The 25,475-nt window shown below is 36.4% G+C and overlaps 5 protein-coding genes across 15 annotated transcripts in view; 1 reads left to right on the top strand and 4 right to left on the bottom strand.

The window, feature by feature from the left end:
• The window catches only part of LOC122573097 (metabotropic glutamate receptor), a 36,198-nt gene extending 31,279 nt beyond the window's left edge, over positions 1 to 4,919 (bottom strand). For 3 of the 7 annotated variants that reach the window (XM_043739039.1, XM_043739040.1, XM_043739035.1), the window contains exon 1: positions 1,585 to 2,972. The gene's annotated coding sequence lies outside the window, so the exon portion shown is untranslated. Of the gene's footprint in view, positions 1 to 1,584; positions 2,980 to 4,054 lie in introns of those variants that run through there. The other 4 variants (XM_043739041.1, XM_043739045.1, XM_043739038.1 and 1 more) reach the window with 4 other exon arrangements.
• A 1,831-nt stretch (positions 4,920 to 6,750) lies between these two features.
• Positions 6,751 to 10,862, top strand: LOC122573098 (cysteine protease ATG4D). Of its 5 annotated transcripts, none has more exons than XM_043739048.1 (7): positions 7,190 to 7,432; positions 8,279 to 8,599; positions 8,870 to 9,049; positions 9,224 to 9,571; positions 9,716 to 9,997; positions 10,100 to 10,500; positions 10,587 to 10,862. In XM_043739048.1, exons 2-7 carry the CDS (start codon positions 8,536 to 8,538, stop codon positions 10,770 to 10,772), a joined length of 1,461 nt encoding a protein of 486 aa, XP_043594983.1. In that variant the 5' UTR covers positions 7,190 to 7,432; positions 8,279 to 8,535; the 3' UTR covers positions 10,773 to 10,862. The 5 variants fall into 5 exon arrangements, with proteins under 5 accessions (XP_043594986.1, XP_043594985.1, XP_043594984.1 ...); XM_043739046.1 differs by having other exon boundaries at positions 7,190 to 7,540; XM_043739051.1 differs by lacking the exons at positions 7,190 to 7,432; positions 8,279 to 8,599 and adding an exon at positions 6,751 to 6,775.
• Positions 10,863 to 12,603: 1,741 nt separating this feature from the next.
• On the bottom strand, positions 12,604 to 15,918 carry LOC122573096 (GTP:AMP phosphotransferase AK3, mitochondrial). The gene is made up of 4 exons (XM_043739034.1): positions 15,483 to 15,918; positions 14,183 to 14,302; positions 13,658 to 13,830; positions 12,604 to 13,452 (listed from the first exon to the last, which is right to left on the bottom strand). Exons 1-4 carry the CDS (start codon positions 15,649 to 15,651, stop codon positions 13,243 to 13,245), a joined length of 672 nt encoding a protein of 223 aa, XP_043594969.1. The 5' UTR covers positions 15,652 to 15,918; the 3' UTR covers positions 12,604 to 13,242.
• A 139-nt stretch (positions 15,919 to 16,057) lies between these two features.
• Positions 16,058 to 19,952, bottom strand: LOC122573095 (inactive selenide, water dikinase-like protein). Its single transcript, XM_043739033.1, has 6 exons — positions 19,342 to 19,952; positions 18,523 to 18,627; positions 18,090 to 18,351; positions 17,825 to 18,015; positions 17,511 to 17,755; positions 16,058 to 17,267 (listed from the first exon to the last, which is right to left on the bottom strand). Exons 1-6 carry the CDS (start codon positions 19,625 to 19,627, stop codon positions 17,115 to 17,117), a joined length of 1,242 nt encoding a protein of 413 aa, XP_043594968.1. The 5' UTR covers positions 19,628 to 19,952; the 3' UTR covers positions 16,058 to 17,114.
• A 1,375-nt stretch (positions 19,953 to 21,327) lies between these two features.
• On the bottom strand, positions 21,328 to 23,572 carry LOC122573114. Its single transcript, XM_043739077.1, has 5 exons — positions 23,255 to 23,572; positions 22,876 to 22,982; positions 22,352 to 22,524; positions 22,114 to 22,261; positions 21,328 to 22,020 (listed from the first exon to the last, which is right to left on the bottom strand). Exons 3-5 carry the CDS (start codon positions 22,494 to 22,496, stop codon positions 21,552 to 21,554), a joined length of 762 nt encoding a protein of 253 aa, XP_043595012.1. The 5' UTR covers positions 22,497 to 22,524; positions 22,876 to 22,982; positions 23,255 to 23,572; the 3' UTR covers positions 21,328 to 21,551.
• Between the last annotated feature and the right edge of the window lie 1,903 nt (positions 23,573 to 25,475).

The following is a 25,475-nucleotide window of genomic DNA, read 5'->3' as shown; positions in this document are numbered from 1 at the left end:
GATAAAACTGACGAATTTTAAGAAAATAATATTTCGCAACACAACGGGCTACAGAAATAGTAAAATCGGAAATTCTTGTAGGCGAAATTCAGACAAATCTTATTCAGACGTCGTATAACACGTTTGTTAATTAAGATGCAGTTACCTAATATAATGTTAGAGGAATTATGAACAAATATAGTACTGCAAGAGCAATACTCTTTGATATCCCTATTTTTCGATATAAATACTAATACTAACTCGTTATTGTGACATTATCGAAATTCTTGTGTATTACCCGAAGTGGCGGTTGAAAAAAGTAGGCGATACATGGTGTGTGGTGATAGATCTACGAAATTCTCACCAAAGAATTCCAGGCTGATCGTTTTGACCGGCCCGATAATTCTTGAGTTAATTCCATTGAGTATATACATAATATAACCCGAAGTAGAAAGGTAGAAAGATTGTCTATCCGACCAATAACATAAATCTTCTTGCCGGGCCCCTCTTTTCCGTTTCAGTGTAGGAAAAAGCTTCAGAGAATCGACTCCGGTGGCTCGATTCGAGGAGCAATCACCGCTTACGCCTATCCTCAAAGGATCTCTGTGCCGAGCGCAGGCGAAAGGAAGAAGTTTAAACTTACGGCCCGAGGGGTGAGTCTCGTAGAATTCCAGCATGAAACGGTCAGATGTGTAACGAGCGAAAGAGAGGAGAAAGAAAAAGAGAAGAAAAGAGGAAGAGGAAATCCATAGCGGTTGTTCACGGGTTTTTTAGTGCGGGTTAGCGTTATCGTGCCCCGTCTGAAAACTCTTTAGATGGAGGCTTAAAAGCCTCGGGTACGAAAATTGCCGGTTGACCTAAATAACGATCTCTCTATTTCATTCATTCCGCAGCGCGGAAAAAGCGCTGGCGACACGCAGTCGACGACGACGCCCGACGCGACGTTCGCCACCGCTGCCGCATCGGTTTCCCTCTCTGTTCGGAAATAATTAGCCCCGGACCGCCGCCGCGTGCAAATATGATGCGTATCGAATCGATAATTCCTTCCCAGTGAGAGGAGCACGACGTGTTTACCACCCCTACATCGTAGCCAAATTCAGATGCCAAGGAAATCAGCCGGAAGGGGTTGAATCTTCGACGATCCCTCGATCAATGGCCGTTTCGCTTGATCGGCGCGGTCAAACGTTGCTTCTTCCTACTCGAATTGCCTTCGAAGCGATTACCGATCTATATCGAAAAATCAAAGACACGATCGTCGATCGATCAGCCTTGCGATTCTTCGTGGATCCTTAGGTATCCCCCGTTTTCTTACAAGTCGTGTCGAACAAAGTCACACCTAATATCTTGGAAATGAAAGGACAACGCGACAGAAAGAGAGATAGGGAGATGGAGAGAGAATGCTAAAGGTTCCCGTTAATCGCGCGCGTCCAATGGTTTTTGTCTAACTTAGAGATTTAGGTAAACCAAGGTTATCCGAGGCGGGTGGCAAGGATCGGCCTCGGTGCGACATGCAGCCGCGAGAAAAGTGGCAACGATCGAATATCTTGTCCTTGACGGACCTTGTAAGCCTTTTTTCTTCCGACGCTTGGATCCCTTGCTACTTACCACCTTTCGGATGATCCTCAGATATCCAGGGCTTTTCCTCGACCAGGCGGAGGGAAACTGTTCAGTAATTAACTACCAGCTACTGCCGATTTGTTCACGCGAGAACACGTTCCCTACTTCCAGTAGCAGAACCACTTGTACCCCCGAGATCGATTCGCGAACCACCCCTTGCACGTGTAGCAGAGATTCGATTCACCACCAACGATTCGAGAATCCCTCCTGCGGGTGTGCTTTTGCTTACCCCCAACAGGAAGATAACAAATCTCGAGAAATCAAGCACGAATTCCTTACTTTATCTTAAACCACGCGGTGACGCGTCTGGAACAAATGAAACCAGGACGATCCCACTAACTCGACCGCTCGACGACGAGAATTATACCAGCTGATATTAGGCGTGGAGGTCAGGATACTGGTCCAGAAGGGTGCATCCGAGATTCGAACGATCCGTACACATCGTGGTCGTGCCCTAGATTCGATCAACCCGGTCTGAACCCGATCTTTCGTTCCTCTCTTAGCTCATCCGTTCCGCGAATCGGTAATCGAGGTGTTAAAAGGGTGCTCGAGGGGGTTGTTTGGCAACATGACGGGTAAACGTGAAGCGACTACGCGTCGTGGTTGCCGCCACAGCACGACTGGCCGGCCGGCCGAACTACCCTCACTGCTTTCGCCCCGTATCTCCTGCCTGCTTTTCCTCTTTCACTCGCGCGCGCGCTCTCTCTTCTCTTCTCTGTCTCTACTACCCTCACCACCACCGTGCACCCCTCTTTCCCCCATTCGGCGATCCATCGAGCTGCTATATATGCGTTTCGTTTCTTCCTTTTCCAACTCGATATTCCGTCACGTTCTCGCATCCCCGAATTTCCCGTGACTTTTCGATTTTCCGCGTGACGTTACGTTGCTTGCAGTTTCAAACGTTTCCGTCGTGGTCACTTGGAACGTATTAAAGGTAATTTGCGTAGAAATTGGCGTCGTTCCTATGTTAAAGTCGTTTTACAGATTAGAATCGTTCGTTTCGAATGTTTCAAGGTTTATGAAGTCAAATTTAACTCTTGGACATTTCTACATTGTTTTTGGTAACGTTTTGCGTTGTGCGAGTTTTCTTTTGACATCATCTTTCGGTAATAATATCGTAGCAATGTTATTTGTAATCATCTTTTCTACTTCTCATTTAATATCGAATTGCATTTATTTGACTCTATCGATTTCTAAAATAAAAATAAAATGTATTAAGGTCAAATTCCTTTCTAACAATAGTTTTCAAGGGTTAACACGTTTTACGACACAGAATAATATAAGTTTATCTTTTTATGTAAATTCCCTCGATAATAACGCAAATCCATTGTAAACCTTTCAAATCAACCTACAGGAGAAGTCGAACCAAAGATGCGACACGATGCGTAACAAAGAAAAGAAACGCGAGTTCACCTTGCAAACACCTCTTGGTCATACACATAAGCCCCCGCACTACCGATAATAATTAATTCAGCAAATTGAACACTCATCACAGCAGACGTGCCGTGTTTGAACACCGTGTTAACTCGCCGCTGTAACAATATTACAACAATCATCGCTTCGGCGATGACGAGTGCGTCACGTGCGCCTGCAAATTATAGTAACACGGCGTAATTCACGAGACACGATGGATTCTCGTCTGGAACGAGCAAACAGACCGGATCGATCGCGATCGCGTGTACCGTCTCAAAAATACAGATGTCCTCGAGACGTCTTTGGACGCCGCGCCGCACAGCGCCAATGTAAAACTAAAAAAAAGAGTCGTTAGCTTTTAAGATCGTAAAAAGCTGCGAATACAACGTTGTGTATTTTATTTCTAAAACGGCGCTCGATCGGGCCACGAAAGGGTTACATCGAGTTATTTTTACGCTCGCGTTTCTTCGTGGCACAGAAGGAAGAAGGAGTAGTGGTCTTTCAGAAATTCTCAGTACGTGCATCAGTAACAAACGCTGCTCGGTGTAAATTTTCTCGCGTGCTCGATCGAACGACGAGTAGCGTCTCTTTAGGTGCACTCGCGGTCGGAAGTCGAGAGGATCGAATCGTACGATGGTTGAACCGAAATGGCCATCGTCGATCAAGGAACATTAGTTACATTTGGACACAACTATGAGGAATTACGATCGAATTCTCAAAAAATCTGACAACAATTTTCAATATAATCGTCTGTTTCTCTGCAACAATCCACGAATGGCGTCCCACAGAAACGACGATAAAAAACGATGAAATTAACAAACGCACTAATCTGTCTCGGAACGGCACTCGATCTTGTTTGCAGGTTTTTCTAAGATGGATGAACACAAAAGAAGCTATATACGATTCTGTCCTTGGTTGGTGCCTTCCGGGCCGTTTGCACACGCGATAGCTTAAACAGCGCCTTACACGTGACATGTCGAGAGAAGCGTCGCGTCGCCTGCAGGACTTATTCTGTAGCCGGGATAAACTGCGTTGGAAATAATACCTTAAACGCGGTGCAGCTTTCACGATGGCACGTCAAAAAGTTTGACAACGACGGCACGGTGCATTAATTAAAATGAAATCCTCGGTCTGGCACGGCCAGCTCGGCTCCTCTAATTCGCCGGATATTCCGGTCCAGCTCCTTCAACGTCCGCCCGGGATTCGAACAATCTCCTTAAACGATGCGGAAATTAGCAATGAAATTATTATTAGACACGTAGAGAGAGAGAGAGAAAGCACTCGTAGAATCAGTGGAATATTCTAAGAGAGATGAAATGGCAGGTTTTTCGTGGAAAAATATCGGGATAAGATTAGATACGTTGGATTGAAAAATTTTAGTAACGTAGTTGCTAATAGCACATTACTAACATTTTATTGGAACATTACTGATAACGTTACTATGCAACGTTACTAATAATTATCAGATTACTATATCAAAATGGATAAAACCTTAGTATCATAAAGTAAGATACGATTATTTAGTCAGTTATAACATCTTAGATGTTTTAATATGTTTAACATTTATACTTTAATATCTTTCATATTTATGAGAATATATCGAATTAAATATATTCCATTTACCCGCATTTTCCTCTGCCTTAACCGTTTCATAGACAATAGAAATTAACCATAAGAGTAATAATGATTATTTCCATTAATTAATTAATTAATGATAATAACCTTCTAATACTCTACTATCTACTGTTCATAAATATTTTACCCATTTTTATGAAGTAATCTGATAACACTTTCTTCATATGGGTAAGCATCTACATCTAGTCTCTCCAATCGATATTAGATTTTCATCCTTGCAGAACGAATTCGCATAGCCGAAGTTTCGTTTCGGCCGCCTCGTTTCCGCAAACTTTGCCAATCTTTACGCGAGAGCGGTTTTTCACCGAGCGAATACCCATGAACAGCTGCGCCAGATTATTAATCAATCGTTCCCCTGACTCGACGAATTTCACCAGTTTGTTTTAACTTAGCGTGCACTAATTCGTACACATTGGTGGCCCCCATTCCACGTAATCGTAGGGGTCATGTATTTCGCGAACGATTTATTTTCTTTCCGGTTGCCTTTCCCCTTATTTCACGCGGCCATTCGCTAGCCAGCCATTTCACTATTTTGCCTAGAATAATGAAACTCCAGATTAATCCCATCAGTCAGAGTTTCGGGCGGCATTTCGAAGCAACGTGTTCTTCAACTGGTTCGATGTTTGCGTCCAATATGAAACATAAGCAATGTTATTGTTCTCGAGTTTTCTAAGAAGATAAAAAACAATCTTTTTGGTGGAAAAATATATTGTATGCTGAATACGATATTAAATATTGTAAGTATTAGAATAATTTATTTTATTTTCTAAACTAAATAAGAGCAAAAAAGTTGAAACAAAAGTAAAATTTAAGCTCCAACTTTAGTGTGATTGAAAAAAATGAAAGTGGCAGAAACTCCCGATTTGCCATTTGTTCTACGTTTAAGTGTTGAACAATATAAACGCCAAAATCAACAAATATATATTCTCTGTTTATAAGAAAAATCTCCACTTTCGTTTGGCACTTTCGTCATTTACTATTGCAACTCCTGAATTAGCAGTTCGATGGAGATCCACCTATCGAACGGCAGAGACTTTGAATTAGCGACACAGTATCGACTCGTTATCACAATCGGAAGTGGAGTCGATTTATCGATTCCGACAAGCTAATATCGCGCAAAACTATTCCGCGTCTCACGTCCTACGTGCCCGTTGCATGTTTACACGCTCGCCGTTCGGACAGAAATATAGCCCAACTAATGAGTCTCTCTGTTCCCAAAGAGAGTTGCCGTTGTTGCGACAGCGATCTTCGTTGGTGAGCGTTCAATTCTACATCCCCGATCCTATCTATTTCGGGTATCGATTTCGAATGACCTTTGCTTCGTCGATCCTCGGTTCGATCGGCGCATTACAAAATGGCGGATCGATTGCCAGTGAATATGACTCCTTCACCACACTCTTCATCCGTCAGTCAAACCACAATCCGATCAAAAAGGATCTTAAGGGAGAGAAGCGTTAAGAACTCGTCGTTAATGTCCTTATTTAAGCCGTACACCGTGATTACGTCGGTCCGCCAATATTCTTGCATGACCTAATTTCCGTCCCACTACCCACTCTCTCCTACCTATCACTTCTCTCTTCTGTCACCCTACCCCAACTCTCCAAGACGAGTCTAAACACAAGACCGAGTTATACTTATTCTACAAATAATTATCCCCGCTACGTGTATCCCCTTGTTGATTTTCCAGTATTGCTTCGGCTTTTATTACTTGCACACACATATACGTATTCATATGCATACATATATATATATATATATGTATGCATATGCTTAGGTACGATGAGCCAGCTTTAGGGAAACACTCCTCTTCCCTGCGCTCTCGCCCCATTCCCCCATCCCTCGAATTATCCCGTGGTACCGGCCCTCCCCTCTCCAAACTTTCCTGCATCACCCCACTTCTTTGTAGAGATTTGCCACGGTGCTTTCAATACACCTGCTACTAGCTATTGTTAGTGTAACACTAGTCGGGAGGGAGAGATTATTGTCCTGACAGACACACTGTTCCATTTCCTTCCATCAATCTTGGTTCTACGAGCACCGATGATCGGCACGAGGCACCGATTCATATTTTTGCAACGACGACGGGTGCGATGTAAAATTTAGAACGAGCGCGAACGTGGTAATCAATGAGGTAAGCCGGGATACGCGTATCTCATTGGTTATTCCACGACAAGACGCGCATGACAGTTTCCTCCTGTCACTCTCTCTCTCTCTCCCTCTCCTTCTCTCTCTCCCTCTCCTTCTCTCTCTCTCTCCCTCTCCTTCTCTCTCTCTCCCCTCTCCTTCTCTCTCTCTCCCTCTCCTTCTCTCTCTCTCTCTCCCTCTCCTTCTCTCTCTCTCCCTCTCCTTCTCTCTCTCTCCCTCTCCTTCTCTCTCTCTCTCCCTCTCCTTCTCTCTCTCTCTCTCTCTCTCTCTCTCTCTCTGTCATACGCGCGATTTTCGTTCCTCGTCTCTTTCTTCAAACCCTCTGTCCTGCTTGTTTGCACTCCCACCATGGAACATCCAAACTCCTCATCTCACCGTTCATCACATACCCTCGCTCCTCTTGCTTCTCCTTTTCTACCTGATTTTCTCTGTATTCCTCTCTGTCGGTCCTTCTTGACAAAAGTGCTTTATTACACTGCAATGAAAAGGGATAATATACCTGCGTTGCGTTCCGTTATTTCTGCATTAATCCTACTCTGCTGGTGGCTGTCGTGGTTTCAACATTTTTCCCCCTTTCTATTTCGGCTGCTAATCAATTAGAATTAAAAAAGTGTGAAAATAACGAGACGAGAGAAATGACGAGGTTCGTCGTGTAATAGTGACATTACGATTTTCCCTTTCTGTGTTCTCTTCCTTTCCAACTCGCCAACTCACCATGATAGTAACGTAAAGGAAATTTTAAACGAAAGAGGTAATCTGTTAATTAATTATTTGAATAAGTTGAACAGATTACAGTGGATCTCGCTCGGTTTTTATTCAATAAATGGTTGCCTGTTTAATAGGTAAATTCTGCTGTTGCTGTGGGATTTTTTAAAATCCGGGTAAAAACGGTACAATGTTTGTTAGCCTCTCGAAAGGAGAGGTATTAATTAATGAAATGGCGATAGGTATTTGCAGTACCGTAATATGAAAATGAATAAACAGAAAACCATGTTGTTGTTTTGATATCTTTTTATAACTCATAAAATACCATTGTAGCAATTAATGAAATTTTATTGATAGAAGAAGAGTACATATGATAGATACAACTTAATTGTTGTATATTGGAAAGAAAGGAATTATCGATCATATATTCTTACATTATTTGCTCAAATAATTAAAGCAGCCTCAAGTGTGTGCATTCTTTGATAAGATACATACCACCATTTCGAAATCAGATCTGGGTAGCGCAATCCTTGCTTGTCCCTGCATTCTACCGATGTACTCGCATGCGCTTTTATAATTCTCAATTTTGCCACAATACGGCATTGGTGTAGTTCTTAACGGGCGCTTTGAATTTCACCACGCTCTTTATAAACACGCGTCCTTCCGTGTCGACGGCTCGAGTGTGTCTTTATACTATTTTTGATCGCTTGCTTTACGATACGCCACTTATTTCGTTTATTCTCAAGTTGACTACCATCTTTAAGAAAACAAATTATTCTTGTAGAGTATCTTACGGACCTAGTATTTCATTTGAAGGAAATGAAGTGTTAAGTTAACAGTAGGCTGGTAATGAGCTTTGTGTTGAGCTCGGTGCGTGCATCAACCGATGCATAATTGTATTAAATTCTCCTGTGACAATAGTAACCAGTTCGTACGCAATGCGATAAAACTGTGATTGTGTGTGCTGTCCGCGTAACCATAATCGTATTCGTACAAAAATGTAATCACCTTTCTGTGCTGTACTTAAATTTCTTGAAATACATGCTTTCTAAAATTTACTTATTGGGCATGAATGGACAGGTGCAATCCTCCGGGGAGAGGTTAGGTAAGTGTCGAATTTAAAGCGAGTTAATTACGCATAAAAATTTCCTAATAATTGATTTCTTCCTTGACTGTTCATAGTGTGAGCAACGGAGATTTCTGTTGATTAGTCATCATACCTTTTTTACTACTAAAATCTAGATCATGATTCTTAGTGATCCTACTTCATTCTTTTTTCATTCACTAAGCAAACTTTCTCGTATAATTGATCGTAAAGAAAAAAAGTTTTAGAAATATATGAACCATTGATTTGTCAAATGTCGCTTATTCTTAGGAAGTTTCACTAACAGTACAATGGGGCTGTTCTCTGGGATTATTGCCACTGACCGTGTTCCAAACATACAACTAGCTACTACAAACAATGAATTACCTATGGATGATTCCAGTGTTAGTACAGAAGTTGATAGCAAAGTCAAAACAAAATTATTATCCATGTGGAATAATGTTAAATATGGTTAGTGTGAAACAATTTCATAGTTAGTTAGCACATTCAATGCAGAAAACATGAATGTACATGTTATAGAAAAATTGATTCCTGCCACTATCCTTCAATTTTATGTGCCACATTGAATGTGCTAACACATGTGCATATTGCAACAAATGTCATTTAGATTTGATTTCTTTGAAGGCTGGACCATCAAAGTAGTTAAACCGAATTTCTCAAAAGAATCTCCGGTATGCTTACTTGGAAAAATTTATCGCAAGAAGCCGGAAGAATTTCTGGAAAAGGCGTCTGAAGCTGAAAAAACTTTAGACACTGGAAGTGAAATATCTTTAGCTATGGATGCTATTAGCTTCGAAGATGGCATAGAAGAATTTAAGAAGGATTTCACCTCGCGTCTTTGGTTAACGTACAGAAGGGAATTTCCTATATTGAATGGTTCTACATTTACCACTGACTGTGGTTGGGGATGTATGCTACGTAGTGGTCAAATGATGTTGGCACAGGCATTGGTCTGCCATTTTCTTGGAAGAGGTACTTATCTTTATCATAAATTTTAGTTAGAAATTGCGATACAATAATTACTGATTATACATATATGTTATACATATATCATATATATATTATATATATATATATATATCATATATTTTATAGAATAATTCATTTTCTCTATAGAATGGCGGTGGCAGGTAGATCAACCACTAAAAACAGAACAACAGAAATTGGATGAATATAATCACAGGTTAATAATTAAATCGTTTGGAGATCTACCAGACAGTACATCTCCATTTTCCATACATACACTTGTTTCTTTGAGTGCATTGTGGGGAAAACGTGCAGGAGATTGGTATGGACCTTCCTCTGTAGCTCATCTTTTAAGCCAAGCAGTAGAACAAGCAGCAGAACGACATCCAGTATTTAGTAACTTGGCTGTTTATGTTGCTCAAGATTGTGCAGGTGATACAACAGCTGAGATACTTTTATTTGAATTGAATAATATTATTCGATAGGAATTTCTCTGTATATTCCCGACACCTAATTTATAATATTCTTTTACAGTTTATCTGCAAGATGTAGAAAATGTATGCCAAATGCCGGATGGCAAGTGGAAATCTCTTATACTTTTTGTACCTTTAAGGCTTGGTGCTGACAAATTGAATCCTGTTTATGCATCATGCCTAACACATTTACTTACGCTAAATACCTGTATTGGAGTTATCGGTGGCCGGCCTCGCCATTCGCTTTATTTTATTGGTTTCCAGGAAGATAAATTAATTAATCTAGACCCACATTATTGTCAAGAAACTGTTGATGTATTGAAAGATAATTTTCCTTTGACGAGTTTTCATTGTGCTTCACCAAGAAAAATGTTAATATCAAAAATGGATCCTAGTTGTTGTGTTGGATTTTATTTTCATAATAAAATGCAATTTACGAACTTTATGGAGATTGCTCCCTCTGTATGTATGATCATTCTCATGAAGATCATTGTTTTATATTTTTATAGATAATTCCTAAATCTAATGATATATTTTTGGTATTGCAGTACTTGGTGCCGGAAGATGAGAAAGTCGACTATCCGATGTTTTTATTTTGCGAAGGGAGCGGGAAAGATCTCCAACAAGAAATTGAAATTGCAGAAAACATAATTCCCACTACTACCTCATTTACAGGTAATGGGACGTATGATGATGATCTTGACGAGTGCGAAGAATTTGAACTAGTACAGTGAGATATTTATCACAGATGTTAAAGAAGTATCATGTACTTAAAAAACATTCATGGATAGTTTTTGGAGAAGAATGATAATGTTAGTCATTAATCATAATTCTCTCTTCATTCGTCCATATATGTACAAGGAAAAAATCAATTGACGACTTTAGCTGATGACAACGTTGCATATTAGAGAGTTGAGTATTAATTTCTAAAATGAATTTATGCCGCAAGATGATCTTTAGATCTCAACGTGCTCGTTAAATGACTGACGTAAATTAATATATCAATATTTTCCATTCGCGATAATGCATTTATAGATTCAAATTAGCATTATCGTTGATACTTTATTTCTGTGATCATAATTTAATGCGGCTTTTTGTATATCGGTTTGTTGTAGCACAATTTTTTTTATTGATCTCAAAAGTTATTGCTTTTAAATAATTGTTAGGATGATGATTTACTATATGACTTAGTAATAACCAAGAAGATATTTATTCTTTTTCACGCAATTATCACGTCAAGAACTTGCGTAGATCGTAAGTTGGCGATTTTGTTATGAAGAGTACTTTTTATAAAAATTTCTTAATTCCTTACGGAAATGTTCCTGACATAGCTTATTTTGTAACATAGCAATATTAGATTTCTCTTAGATTTTTTGCAAAAGTAACTTGAGTATATTTCGTTGTATGTTTAAGTAAAAAATGTGTGTGTCTGTGTGTCTGTGTGTCTGTGTGTGTGCGCGTGCGTGCGTGCGTGTGTGTGTGTGTGTGTGTGTGTGTGTGTGTGTGTGTGTGTGTGTGTGTGTGTGTGTGTGTGCAATCATCAGCGCACATTATACGTATATTTAACCATATCTACCTGTTATAACATTTAAGCTTCAATTAATTTAAATTCTTTTTCACAATACAGCTTTAAGTTATTTATTTATTTAATATATATCCTAATTTTCGTTTGACAACTATATTGAACTTATACTAAGTTCCCAAAGCGCATCACTACGTTTGACATAACGTTTTATGTTATGAAAGAGAAACATGTAATTAACCCTTTGCACTCGAGAGGCGACTCTCAATCGCCACGGCGTTCCGTGTTGCAACTTCAGTGACGAGCGAGAGGCGACAGACCCTGTTCATGCTAGATTTCGACATCTCCAATTGATGAGAGTGCAATATTGGTTCGTAAATTAGTTCCTTAGCTCTTTATGTTCTTTCTTAGGAAGTGTAAAGTGTTAGACTTGGAGATAAAATATTTAATCTCATATCTCTCCGAAACTATGGTTATAATAACGTCTCCAACGTTAGTTCGGATTCGAAGATCATGGCGAAGGTATAATAGTTTAGAAATCCTAAAAAAATGGTTTTCGGAAGTGAAATTAGCTCAAATGAAAATGAACTTGATTTTGAACTGTTGAAAAATGAGATCAATTATATTGAAGAATGCATCTTGGCGAATGCTTTATAAATTATCATTAAAAAAATACAGAAATTAATATTAAAAAATCATATTTTCAAAGATGTAAATGTAGATAAAGTATTAGAATATAATGTTTTTGTAAGTTAATTTGTATATAAAATCATTTTACGCTAGCTGTAAGACACGCGTCACGTATACGCTAAATCATTCGGATTAGCTGCTACGCCTCGAGTGCAAAGAGTTAACAAGCATATATAACATTAAGCTATTGTTATCATGAAAAAAAAATGAGTTAATATTCGAAAGAAAAGAAAATGTGAGCATGATATATAAGATATATTATATTCATATTAATTAAGGTCTGTACACAATTAAAAGTTATTAAAATTCTTATATCGGTACAGTTAAAAATAAATATGAAAAAATGATAAAAATCATATTCCAAAGTTTATTTCCTGTTTCGCTAATACATCTTAAAATTACAATATAAACATAATATATATCATACCTTAATACGCTTGCGTTATACGAGTCTCAATAAATTCTACCAATTTAGAATAAGTCTTTAGCTTCTTTGATTCCTTTATATTACAATATCAACAATGTTTTACAATTGATATTTATAAAGCATGGTAAGTGGTCTTAAATTTAAACTATTATATTTACAATTGCTTGTTTCATTCATGACTTTTATTAAAATATTTGACATTGCTGTCGTAAATACTTTTAGCAAATTTAACATGTCGATGTAAAGAAAATATTAAATATAAAGATCAAATTGAATATATATAAAACAAGTAAAAATTAACAAATTTTGTACTATGATCATACAAAATTTTTAAATGATCTATGTCAATTGTTAAATATATATATAGTATATATAAATTACAGAAAAATATATCATAGACTTTTTCCACAATTTGTATTCATTAATCAATCCATTAATATTTGTGCGTATGTAAATTAATACCTTATAGCACACATGGAAGCATATGTTCACTATTAATTTAAACAATTTGCACTAATTCGTTATTTGTTCTGCTAAAATACTAATATGCTCTAGCAAATTAAGACTATGATAAGTATTTTGTAAGGGATTGTTTTACAAGTGGCCATAACTCATCAGTAGTGTTACCTCGGAAAGTACTCAATAGTCCTAAATTACCATAAAATTTTAAAATAGGCTCAGTTGCATCTGAATATCTCTTCAGCCTTTCTTGTACAATTTCAATCTTATCATCGTCCCTTTTACTTAAGGGTTCACCGGTCACGTCATCTTTACCCTGTTGAAAACCAAATTAATATTAGTCATTCGAAGGAAATATATAGTTGAGAATGATCGAAAGTTTCAAAGATATAAAAAATCGTGTAAAAAAAAAACTTTATCGGTTACTAAATCGAAGAAAAGGTAATCTAATTATTAAGTTTTATTAGACATGTTGCCAATGATACATTTGGATACAAATCGAAGTTTCTGTTCCAACTTACCGGTACTTTAGGACTGTTGAACCCGATGTTATATACTCTTCCACTGGGCAAATGAATCCACCTGTTTTTCACGCGGTCTAATATCACCTTGATGGGAACATCAAGGTAGAGGACTAGATTCACTGGATGTATTTTTTGCAGTTTCTCCGCTTGCGTTAGGGTTCTTGGAAATCCTGTAGCAATGCCAAGTACTTATTTCGAATTTAGTTACCCGCCACCGTAATACATTGTATGTTCAACGACAGGATTGGACATTAACTGATAAAAGTAATAAGTTAATCATCGTAAGCGTAATTAATTTAATAATTAAATAACGAATTTAATATTTGATCTAATTGATAGTTACATAACTAACTGCAACTATACATTGTTGAACAAAGATATATAAATAATTCAATAATTCATTCGTTAGTCGCAAAAGGCAATAAAATATCTCAACTCTAATAATCAATTATTAATTGTATTAAATATTACCCAACGCTGAAGTGACGTTTTTAAGATTTCAATTTCCGTTGAATTACTCACCGTCTAGCAACCAATTCTGATCACCGACCGAATCGATTTCTTTGTTTATCATTGATATCATTACATCATCGGGAACGAATTTACCGGATAGCACGTAACTCGAAACTGCTTTGCCCAATTCTATATAATTAAAATGATTACATACGTATTATTTATTAACGTAACGATTACATATATTTATCGTTCCATTACTAAGCATTGTTATTTTTCTGGTAATTAATCATACGGCGGACTTTGAGACGGACGATAATTGTATCGATGAGAGGTCATATTTATCCCGAGAATATTACTTAAATTCGTATATATATATATCAAAGAGTTTGGTATTTTGTCATTGTTTGAATAAATAACCCGACAGAATGATACTGGATACATATATAAAAGCATAAAGTATACTCTAATCGCGTCCGTAATTAGCTATTTCTAGAATACGTATTCTTCTAAGCAATTTGTTACAAACTATACAAAATTTTGGTAATTTACTTTGCTGATTTTTAATTAAATGTGTAAAATAGTCTGTATAGTAGTTTTTTATAGAATTAGAGATTAGAGATTAATTCATAAAAGTGACAAGAAATACCTAATAAGCTAATACAGATAGATTCTATAACATGAATCTATGTATATCAGCTTGATTATATGTACAAAATGACGAAGGCAATTTATACTTGCGCTAGATTAATTTCCTGTATTTGTATTAATAACTTATTAAATTATGCGTGGAATTTAAAACAATAAAATATCAACAGAGATTTACATTATCTAACAATAAATAATGTTGCAATATAATTCCGAACACGAGTTCAGATGTTTGAGTGTTTATAAATAAACAGTACGGTTTTCATTCAATTATTGTCGCATAAATTTATTTCTCAATGAACGTAATACGATGCTATTACGTGAAATCGTTAAACAAAACTTGACAAGAGCAATCTTAATTTGCTTAGGAAATATCGAAGAAATAAGCGCTTTTCTAACTGTGTTTCATGAAATAAAACATCTCAAAGACAACTTTTGTTATATATATATATATATAAAATAAATTTATATATAATTTATTATATATAATATTTTATATATATATAAATATATATATAAAATAAATTTAATAATAATAAAAATTATTAATAATAATATATAAAATAAATTTAATAATATATATATATATTATGAACATATACAAATCTAAAATTAAAAAATGTTCTTGACAAATTTATTTTAGAAAACAAACGCAAAAGTTTTATCATTTTTATTGGTATAATTGAACGATACAGCAAACAATTTATAGTTTGAAACGTACCGGTGTTATTATTCATATGAAGTCGTAATTTATCACCGCTCGATATGTGAGTCATCTTAAAATGTTTGACAATTCGAGTTGACATAGTTCCTTTACCAGAAGCAGGGGCACCTAATATTACGGCCCTGAAGGCCGTAGCCTTGGAACACCACGTGGATAGCGTTACCATTAAATCGTTACTTTAAAGGAACACCAAAATAAAAAAATTGACCAACTTTTTATGTTGAACACTTGAACTTCAAGTTGCTCTATACTATTACTTCTGACGACGATTCACGCGAGAATGTTATGGTAACTATAATTCTTTGAAATATAACGCGTTACTCTATAAGTGACCTGCGAACCACGATGGCGACCAGTTGTCGAACTGTTAGATAACTGGTTAACCAATGAATGAAAACATCTAGTTTTTTCTGCTTTGATTGGTGGCTGTACTGAAGGACGCATGTAAGTACATGACATCCATAATCTACTACAATATCAATCTGTCTGCGTACTTTGCCACATTAAATTGTGACGTTAAATGGTTCTTTTATTTTTAATATATAAGGATTCTTAAAGATTATAATACATTATTTTTATTGACAAAGTAGCACTTTATTCATATGAAAAAGTAATACAACATTAGGGCCTGTGCTCGATTTCTTATTTCCTTTTATAATTATTTTCAAAAGCGTATGTAACGAGAAAACTAGAGAAGGCCTTCTTTTCGTTTTTTGGACAACTTACACATTCTGTGTAACAATAGATCAAAATTACAAATTGTGGGAATCTCGTTGGCGTTAAAAGCCTGTAATTGTGTACTACGGGTTAATAATGTCTTTGTTTACAACGTCTATATAACTATGTTTTCAATGTTTCCTTTTTCAATTCTATTAAATCCGTAAGTCGAAGTAATGTACAATATATCGTTAAAATCATTTTTTCTTTTTTGCAATATTGTATACCCCTTTAAAATATATTTATAAATCTTCATAATCACGAGCTATCATTTATGTGTACCTTAACATCCTTTATTAACACTAAGCACCCAAATGTCACTCAACATATTGCAAGTTTGATCAAATGCAATTGAAGCTTACCCCGAGCCTACTGCTACTTGGGTATGTATGTAGTACATATTAAATCTTAAATCTTAAAAAAAATATATACTCAAATTTCATTTCTTTCGTTACTTCATTGCTTCCTCAAATTTGTTTTTTGTATTGAATTCTTTCCAATAAGGATTCATAACTGTCAGGAAGACTATTATGAACATTTTACAGTTTTATGATGAAATACTTTCAGCTTTCAACAAAAATTAAAAAACGAGAAAGAAGAAACGTGTTACTCCTAAGTTAAAACTTCAGATTGAACTTCAATAAAAATAACACGTAAATATAAGTTTGTATTATTGTATCTTATTCTTTTAACCCATGGGACAAAATGGGATGATCACTATATATAATCAAATTTTTACCCAATAAAAATATTGAAAATTCGTTACTTCACCGTAATAATGGTGCACATATAAGTGCTTTGAATCTGGTACAGTAGTGTTGATTTATGTAAATGCGTGTTTTCTGTGTTGCGTGTAGTTTCTCCTAAATACATGAAAGTAAATAAAAAAGTTTCGCCAACATCTGTGATCCTTTACCAAAGCTCTCCATCTTTTTCTTTAGCTGGCACTTCTATTACTCGTGGTTTATCAATTATTCTAGCCGTACGATTCCCTTTCTCTACGATACCAATGATCCACGCTTGGTATCCTTCTTGCTTTTCGATATCTTTACAATATGCAGCAGCCTAAAAATATGTAAATTATATGAATTTGATCAATAAAAAACATTTCACTAATAACTTTCATATTAACGGAAAATAAAATAATTGTAAGAGAGTCGACAGCACCAAGATGTCTACAATAACAAATCGGCATGGAAATCTCTATTTCTTTTCCTGCCGTTCTTTAGAGTATTTAATGACGAATAATATACTCTACTGTATTAGCAGGATTTGAGTAAAATACTTAAAGAACAAAAGATTTCAAACCTGTTCTCTGGGTAAGCAAATAAGTAATCCACCGCTGGTTTCTGCCGAGTGACCTTGAAGGAGTTGAAACATATTACCGCACGCTTTTGCTACAGCTGCCATTTTTGCGATTACGGGCAAATTATGAATAACAAAAGAGACTTCATTCTTCTGGTGTTTGGCCAAATTTTGTGCGTGTCCCAAAAGGCCGAAACCCGTAACATCTGTTGCTCCGTGCGCATTGTATTTATGCATTAACCTAGCCGCTGGAAAATAAAAAGATCAATTACTGTTGTCGTATTAATAAAAATATCAAACTACAATTTAACACATACCTATTCTGTTAAGCCTGGCCATACTATCCATTGCTCTCTGATAAGCTTTTCTTACATCATCTTCACTGACCACAAGTTTAATCCTGTTCCAGCGATCTGGTTGATCTAACCATTGGTGAGCGTTAACAGCGACTTGAGTTCCAAGTGGCTTTGTTAAAACAAGAACATCACCCACAACGGCATTGTCTGGTCTATAATATAAACAATCATCATTAAGGAAGGAATGGTACAATCATATGTCATTCATTCATTCATTGGTACATACACAATGTATTCGTTTGGTTGACAAACAGTAGAAGCAACACCACCTATTGTACACCAAGGATTAACAACCGTTTGACCTCCCGTGACTGTTGTACCAGCTTCCAGAGCAGAATCTTTGAACCCTCTCATGATCAAGGGTACAACAACGTCCCTTTCCTTCTCAGTCATTTTTGTACTGACTCCCAACAACATTAGCATATTGTCACATTCAGTAACACCCATGGCATACAGATCACTGATAACATTCGCACATGCAATTTTACCTGGAAAAATACTCCAATACAAGTGGTTAAACAGCATGCCATAAAACAAATTTTATCCGTAATAAAGAAACTGCGTATTTTATTACTAGAATTGATGGATTCAATGAATATAGAAAATGTAATTATTAAAATTGTATGACAATTAAAATATCATAGTGTTGTGTATCTTACCCATCATGTAAGGATCATCAACTAATGGATAGAAGAAGTCTGTAGTTTGTACCAAACTAAGCCCTCCATGCCTCAGTGGAGTTACGGAGGAATCCATGCCAATGCCTGAAATGCAAAATATAAATGTTTAATGTTTATCTATTTTCAAAAAAACAAGAAAAAAAATAATATTTCAAAGTTTCTTTTACATGATTTTTTTTAATTTAATTAATTAAATTAATTTATTTTAATTAAATTATAAAATAACATTATCGAAAAAATATATATTATTTGCATATTAGTTATTCCGATATTAAATACATATTTTGTATATATTATTTAAGTACAAGTTGAGAACACTCGTATTTCCGGTGGCGTGGGAGAAATCGGGCGGGAGACGATAACATGGCTGCTAACACGATAGGGATGCCCATAGCGATATTTGCGCCCTAGGTATTTCCAATAAAATTTCTTATTTACAGCTAAAATTTCCACAACGGGTAACAAATCTCTAGTTACTATATTACATGAATAAAATATGGTATTTAAATATTAACATACAGTACCATTAGGTATGGAAAATTTTCGCCGGGAAAAATTTCTTTAATTAGCAAATTGCAATCTCTACATCATCTCTTTAATAAAAACAATTGCCAAAAAAATATAAAAATTGGAAAGAGCAATCTAGTCGTAGAAACGTTCTGACAAATATTTGTATGAACATAACCAATAAAAGTTGGGAAAAAAATAAAATTATTATAAGATGTCTATATAAAATCAAACATGTCGACATGCGTAATATCCTCTTGTACACGCGCGCAATAAAATCAAGCTACTCACCGATGCGTGGAATGGCCATGTGCATAAAATGGGCATGTTCATGATCTTGTGCGCTACCATCGTCGGCCTGTAGTCCCTCGAGGAGTTTCCCAAGAACCTCCTGAGGGACTTTACACCCTCATCCTTTTAGGTCGGCGAACCGCGTAAGGTGGAAGGTCGCATCGAGATCATGTGCCACAGGGTCAAACGGCCTACGCAAAGCTAAGGCGTTTGGATTTCCACCGAGCTCTAGCTGGGCTACGGACAGGGCGTCTTGAGCAACCGGGGTTCCCTGTAGTTCCGCCATCTTGCTAAAACTAAAACTAACGACGAACCGGGTACGCGACGCGTTTCGCGGCCCTGGCACAACGATTCTCTTTCCAGCGGCTTCTCCTCCGTTCTGATCCTTGTTGCGCTATGTATCTACAAGTAGGTTCTCACGCTTGCCAGCTGCGCTCTCTGTACTTACGATACGCAGCTACAAATCCACGAACGCCGCCGACAGACAGCCACTGGCTTCGTAGCCCTTACTCTACTCGAGTAACACGAACTCGTTGCAAACGGGAATTATACTTTGCACCGGCGTCGACTAACCGGGATCGTACGTGCTAACAAAATGGACGCGCATCCAGCTTTTACAGAATCGGAAGAACGCGCAAGGCTACCAAGAGCCCCCCCAATGTTCTTACCGTGGTATTGCTTTATTCTGATAGGCCTTTTCGAATTAACGCATGCGCGTTTCTCGCTCAGCTTTCAGGTACGTCCATATAACAACGATTCGCCCGTACCGGTCGTACGCGGAGCTGAATTTTGTTATGTCACGAATTGACGCGACAAGCGTGCCTTTGTGACGTGTATATACTTTGCTCTTGATAAGTTCAAGCACCGACAAGCTAATTATTTTTTATGTATGTTCACATCATAATTACCGAATAATTGGGAGAAGATTTGGTTGTTTAAATAGATGCGCAGTTTTATAAACGGTGATCGGCAAATGTTTCTCGTAAAAAGATATTCAGATTTAATTGCTACTAAGATGTATATTCTGCTTATTTGCGGATTGGTAATAACATATTTTTCTATTCAAATTAGTATACATATTTATATTCCGTTATAACTGATCTTGAGTTGATTGGTTGAAATATCCTACACTTTTTTTGGTAAAAACATTCAATAGCAAAAATTCTGATATACGCCAATGAAAGTACAATCTGATTTAAAATTCTTTCATATCCGGTTGTAGTAATATGAAAACGTAGAACTATTTTAGGATTTCTAAAGTCGTTATTTATATTTATCTTTATATTATTCTAAAAATTAATACACATCAATTAGTTTTTATAATAACCTGTCCTAACTAAAAATTTTAGGCAAATTTTCCTATGTTCAGAAAAATAAAAAAAATCATCAAAGATGTGGTAATTTGTTATTGAAAGAAGATTTTTATCTTGTTTTCTCGCATTGATCCACGTTTTTAATCTACGCGATTATTTCTTAGGATCTCTTACTAATGCAAAGTATAGTTTGTAAAGGCAATTTGTCTGGAAAGGATCATGTTCGCATTCGCACGTGCATCGTATATACAATACATTTAAGAATGTTTCTGTAGAATGCAGAATTCAGTTGTCTTCGAACAGTTCACCGGAAACAGCCAAATCTTTTGGCGCAACGCATACTCAATTTTCATTAGTTTTTTCCGTTGGCTCGATGATACCGCGTTGTTTCGATTGACCAATCCACATTCTTCAGTGATTCTCAGTTATATCAAGACATGTTTTAGCCCTGCATATCTTTCCGCTCATTTCTACATATTCTGTATCTTTTGCGAATTTACGAAGCAAGGAGAATAAGTTGTTATCGGAGTGGAAATAACGGAAACGAGCCATTTCTGTTATCCAGTCCGGTGCAGTCGTAAAATTGTATACGTTCGGCCGTATCTTGTTTCTAACTGTTTCTTATTATTACAAGTATTTGTGGGATTTTATTATTTATTTTGATGGTAAAGTATACGGTTTTATTAATTATTTATTATTATTACGGTTTTATCGATAATAATATATCAATAAATTATAAATTATAAATTAGTTTAGAATGCAGATTTCTCTTCACAAATTGTGTTAACACCCTTTCCAAGACTTCTTATATATTTTATTTTATTAAATGTAATTTAGGCAGTCTATATTGTTATACATTTATACATATCATTACAAACTCTGATAAAGTCTTTTAATTTAAAACTGATCGACCCTTTCGTCCTGTTGATCTTTTACTATAGCGCAAGGAATATCGTTTTCGATCGACATTGCCGATTCCTTTTCGTTTAGTATTTTATCGATCAAATTCAATACAGATATTTTAAAACTTCTCTTTTCTTGTCTCGTCATCTGACGTACGTCTGGAAGTAAGCTTTTAAAGAACAGCAAGTCTGCATCATTAATCGATTCGTCGACATCTCGTTTTTTGGCTAGGATACAATTATCCAAGCATCTATGTGATAATCGGTCATCTGTAAGCCTCATCGTTTTACTCCTCACGAACGTGTACTCTTCGTTCTTCGAGTCTCCATCTCTTTCTGGTTCTGGCATCGTTTGGTTAGATTTGTTTAATTTCTCGTAATTAGAGGACGTATCAGAAGCGGTCTCCTCTTCGTTCCAGTTCTCTTGCACTATTGGTCCTTCCTCGTTCAAACTGTCATCTGGCCTGAAAACAGAAAAGAGAAACAGAAAAAAATAGCTCGATGAATCACGTGATATGTTATCGATTTTCTATTGCATGTCAATATAGGTCAGTTACCTGCGAAGTTTGCTGTAAGGAAGTAAAAAATCCATATAATCGGCCATGTAATATGGTTTTTTTGCTTTCGAATTCGCCGTATTTTGATTTCTTAAATGTCTACTGAAGCTGGCGCGAAGATTCTTCCATTTCTCCTTACATTCTGCAGCTACGGGAAAAATATGCAGGGATATGAAAAATACGGTTGAACTTTTATAGGGAACTTGAAAGACATATTTAAATTCGGAATAATTCTTACCAGAAGCGTTTACTTCTTGGGCTACCGCTCTCCACATTTTATTTCGTACAACCCTATTATGGTAGTCATTACAACTGAGATCATATAACGCTGGATATTTTTTAACTGTTAATACTAAGTTTATGTAATTCCTTGTTTCATCCATTTTTTTAATAATAAATAAATATGTCACCCTATTGTGAATTAATACTTTCTTAAAAAGAATGGATCATTTATTCAAATTAAAGTACGTTCAGCATTGACAGAAAATTATTTCTCAAAGTAACAACCGCTTGTCTCCTTAATTTCTACACGAATAGTAATCACGCGACTTTGAATTCATAAGATTTGCATTTATCGGTGAGCAGTCCGTATCACAATATCTGGTGTCATACGGAGTTCGCGAACACGCGATGTCTGCGACGCTTTTTCAACTTCTGTCACTTTCACTAGTCACTTTTTCTACTTTTAGATTGATTTTCTGAGTTGCTGAACGTCGAACAATAGTTAGAATATCATAGCGCAATGCGTAAAACAATATGTACTTGATCGGTGGATATGGTTCGATATCAGAAAGTTGTCGCGTCACCGACAAAACGTCATGTCGCCTCACGTTTGTCGTTTCCAGGAGTGAAGACGATATTGTTGGACCCTAGGTGTACAATAGTAGTGTAAATTGCCTACTAAGATTATTGGTATGGTTTCTATTGTATTGTAATTAATGTAAACTGTTATTTAATACATTATATTCAAGAATCAATTAACACGTTACTTAAGATGAGAAAATAAAATTATTAATGATCAATTATAACGAGCTACATTCATGCAGGGATATTTCTAGTGTGTTTGGATCGGAAAATAGAGATACACTTTTAGTTATTCAGGTATTTGTAATCTGTATTACCCTTATGCGATAAAACTAACCGTTCGATACCACAGACAACAAGAGGTCCATGTCGGTGTTGTTATCGATAATGAATCGGTAGATAAAATCTTTCGAATTAATTAATTATATAATTCATTTAGTTATGGACAAGGTACAGAATATACATACGTATCACCATCGTTTATATATGTAAATATAGGATAGATTTGACGTTATATGGGATATCGGCGTATCTTATGTCCTGAAATACCGATTATGAAAAAATCAGTGTTTTTTACGCCCTCTACGATTTGCTTCGACGAATGGTATAGTATAAAAATTATGTATGTACGTAAATACATACATACTTGATCTAACTTAATCGATAAAAGTGCCTGCCACATAGAAACTAAAGAAGAGATACTACGTATATATGAAAAATATATTATATTTCAAACCCCCCCCTGCAACCTAAGAGATGTATACAGAATGTTACCTACTATTAGTATCAGAAAGAAAATGAGAGAGCTCATACTTATGATTCCGGATCTTCCCAGACTAGTGCTGCCGCCAGCAGTCAAGTACTGCAGATATTCCACGCTAGTATATACAAGAACCTTTAAAGTTAGGAATGTCATTTGTTTGATACCAGTATCAGAAAGGAAATTTCCTCTCTGCTAGCATATACAAAAACCTATTTAATTCTACCAAAACGAGGTTCCACCAATATTCCTTGCGGACCCATACTACAAAAGTCTATTTCATTGTACAGTTCTACGGAGAAATGGTATTTTCCGTAATTCGATATAGATAAGTATGAGAATAACAAAATCGCGCAATAATTAACCTTAGTTGACTCAGAAAGAGAAATTAATTGTTTATTATATATTTTTAGAAAAGAAAGAAAAACTTTTTTTGTCAAACGATAATGGATTAATGAAAGGATGCAATAATTGTAATATATTATCCATACACAATAGCTTTTTAGATTTAACATTAAATTTATGTTCCTCGCGATAATTTTTTTGTTATAACAAAAGGTAAATTTCACGTCAACGGGAGTCGTAAATTCCCGTTACGATTAGATAATCGACGCCACGAAATGATCGATCCCCTGATTTCTGTTACGACGATAGGAGTGGTTCAACTGAATTTACACTGAATTAACAGGTATAAATTAATGTTTATTCCAACAACCTTATAGAGAAGATAGTTACACTGATGCGTATGTATAAGTTAAATAAGTGATTGATTTAAGGATAGAAACCCGATAATGACATGTTGACCATTCTAACGGTGAAGAATAAGTAAGTTAAAGTGGCGATGTTGTGTTGGAGGAAAGCTAGTGATGGGTGTGTCTAAAAACGCGAGAAAGCTGATTTGTTCATGACGATTTTGGTTAGGAAAAGTGAGGGCAGTAGACTTGTTTCTGATTGGATAAAAGAAGGTTGATGGACTAGGAAGGGTCTGAGCCGATATCTGGTTGCCATCCCGCCCGCGGTGTGTGGCCTGGTCTAGGTAGAGTATCGCTCGACGTAACACTACGAATAGATCGATCCCCTTATTTCGGTTAGGATAATAGGGGTGGTGGATGTAGCATAACACTGCGATTAACAGGGTTATAAACTTTATATTTCCAACACTTAGTACACTGACGAGTTACACCGTTATGTATAATATAAAGGACGTAGACGATATTTGGAGATCCGATATTCCGATAGATGAGCAATGAATGTTCTTTCGTAATAGAGCAAAGCCTTCGTCAGATAACAGAAGTAGCAATTGAACAGGTCGACTTTTCGCTCTCATGCAATTACGGAGAAAAGCTCGGTGTGGGTGTGGTTTTTTGAACGGATTCGTTGCTCACACTTTTCGTTAGTAAGGTGAATCCAAAATTGTCATCAACAAATCCGATGGTCCCGCGTCCTTAGACACACCCACCCCTAGCTCAGGCACAGTATCGTCAGTAAAACTTCACTTATTCCGTATCCTTAGAATAGACAACATATCTTTGCCGGTTTCTACCTTTAGACCAGTACCTAACGTATCAGTATGTCGGAGATGAAAGAACACCGAAGCCCTCCTTTGGAACTTTGGGAAGGTCCCGTAATGTTGTAATCTAGATTCTACCATAGCCGTAATTAAACAATTGTCATTCAACCCGATTGTACTTATTTGAGATTCGTGACAGTGAGCTTGGGCTCGAGGCGACAATCAGTCGCCAACGTAGCCGCGGTCAAGGGATAAACGTTTACCTAAACAAAGGCATACAGTAACCGT

Source organism: Bombus pyrosoma, linkage group LG11, assembly GCF_014825855.1.
Source record: "Bombus pyrosoma isolate SC7728 linkage group LG11, ASM1482585v1, whole genome shotgun sequence".
Classification (NCBI taxonomy): domain Eukaryota; kingdom Metazoa; phylum Arthropoda; class Insecta; order Hymenoptera; family Apidae; genus Bombus; species Bombus pyrosoma.
The sequence above is the reverse complement of the archived record's forward strand: the minus strand, read 5'-3'. Positions and strand labels throughout refer to the sequence as shown.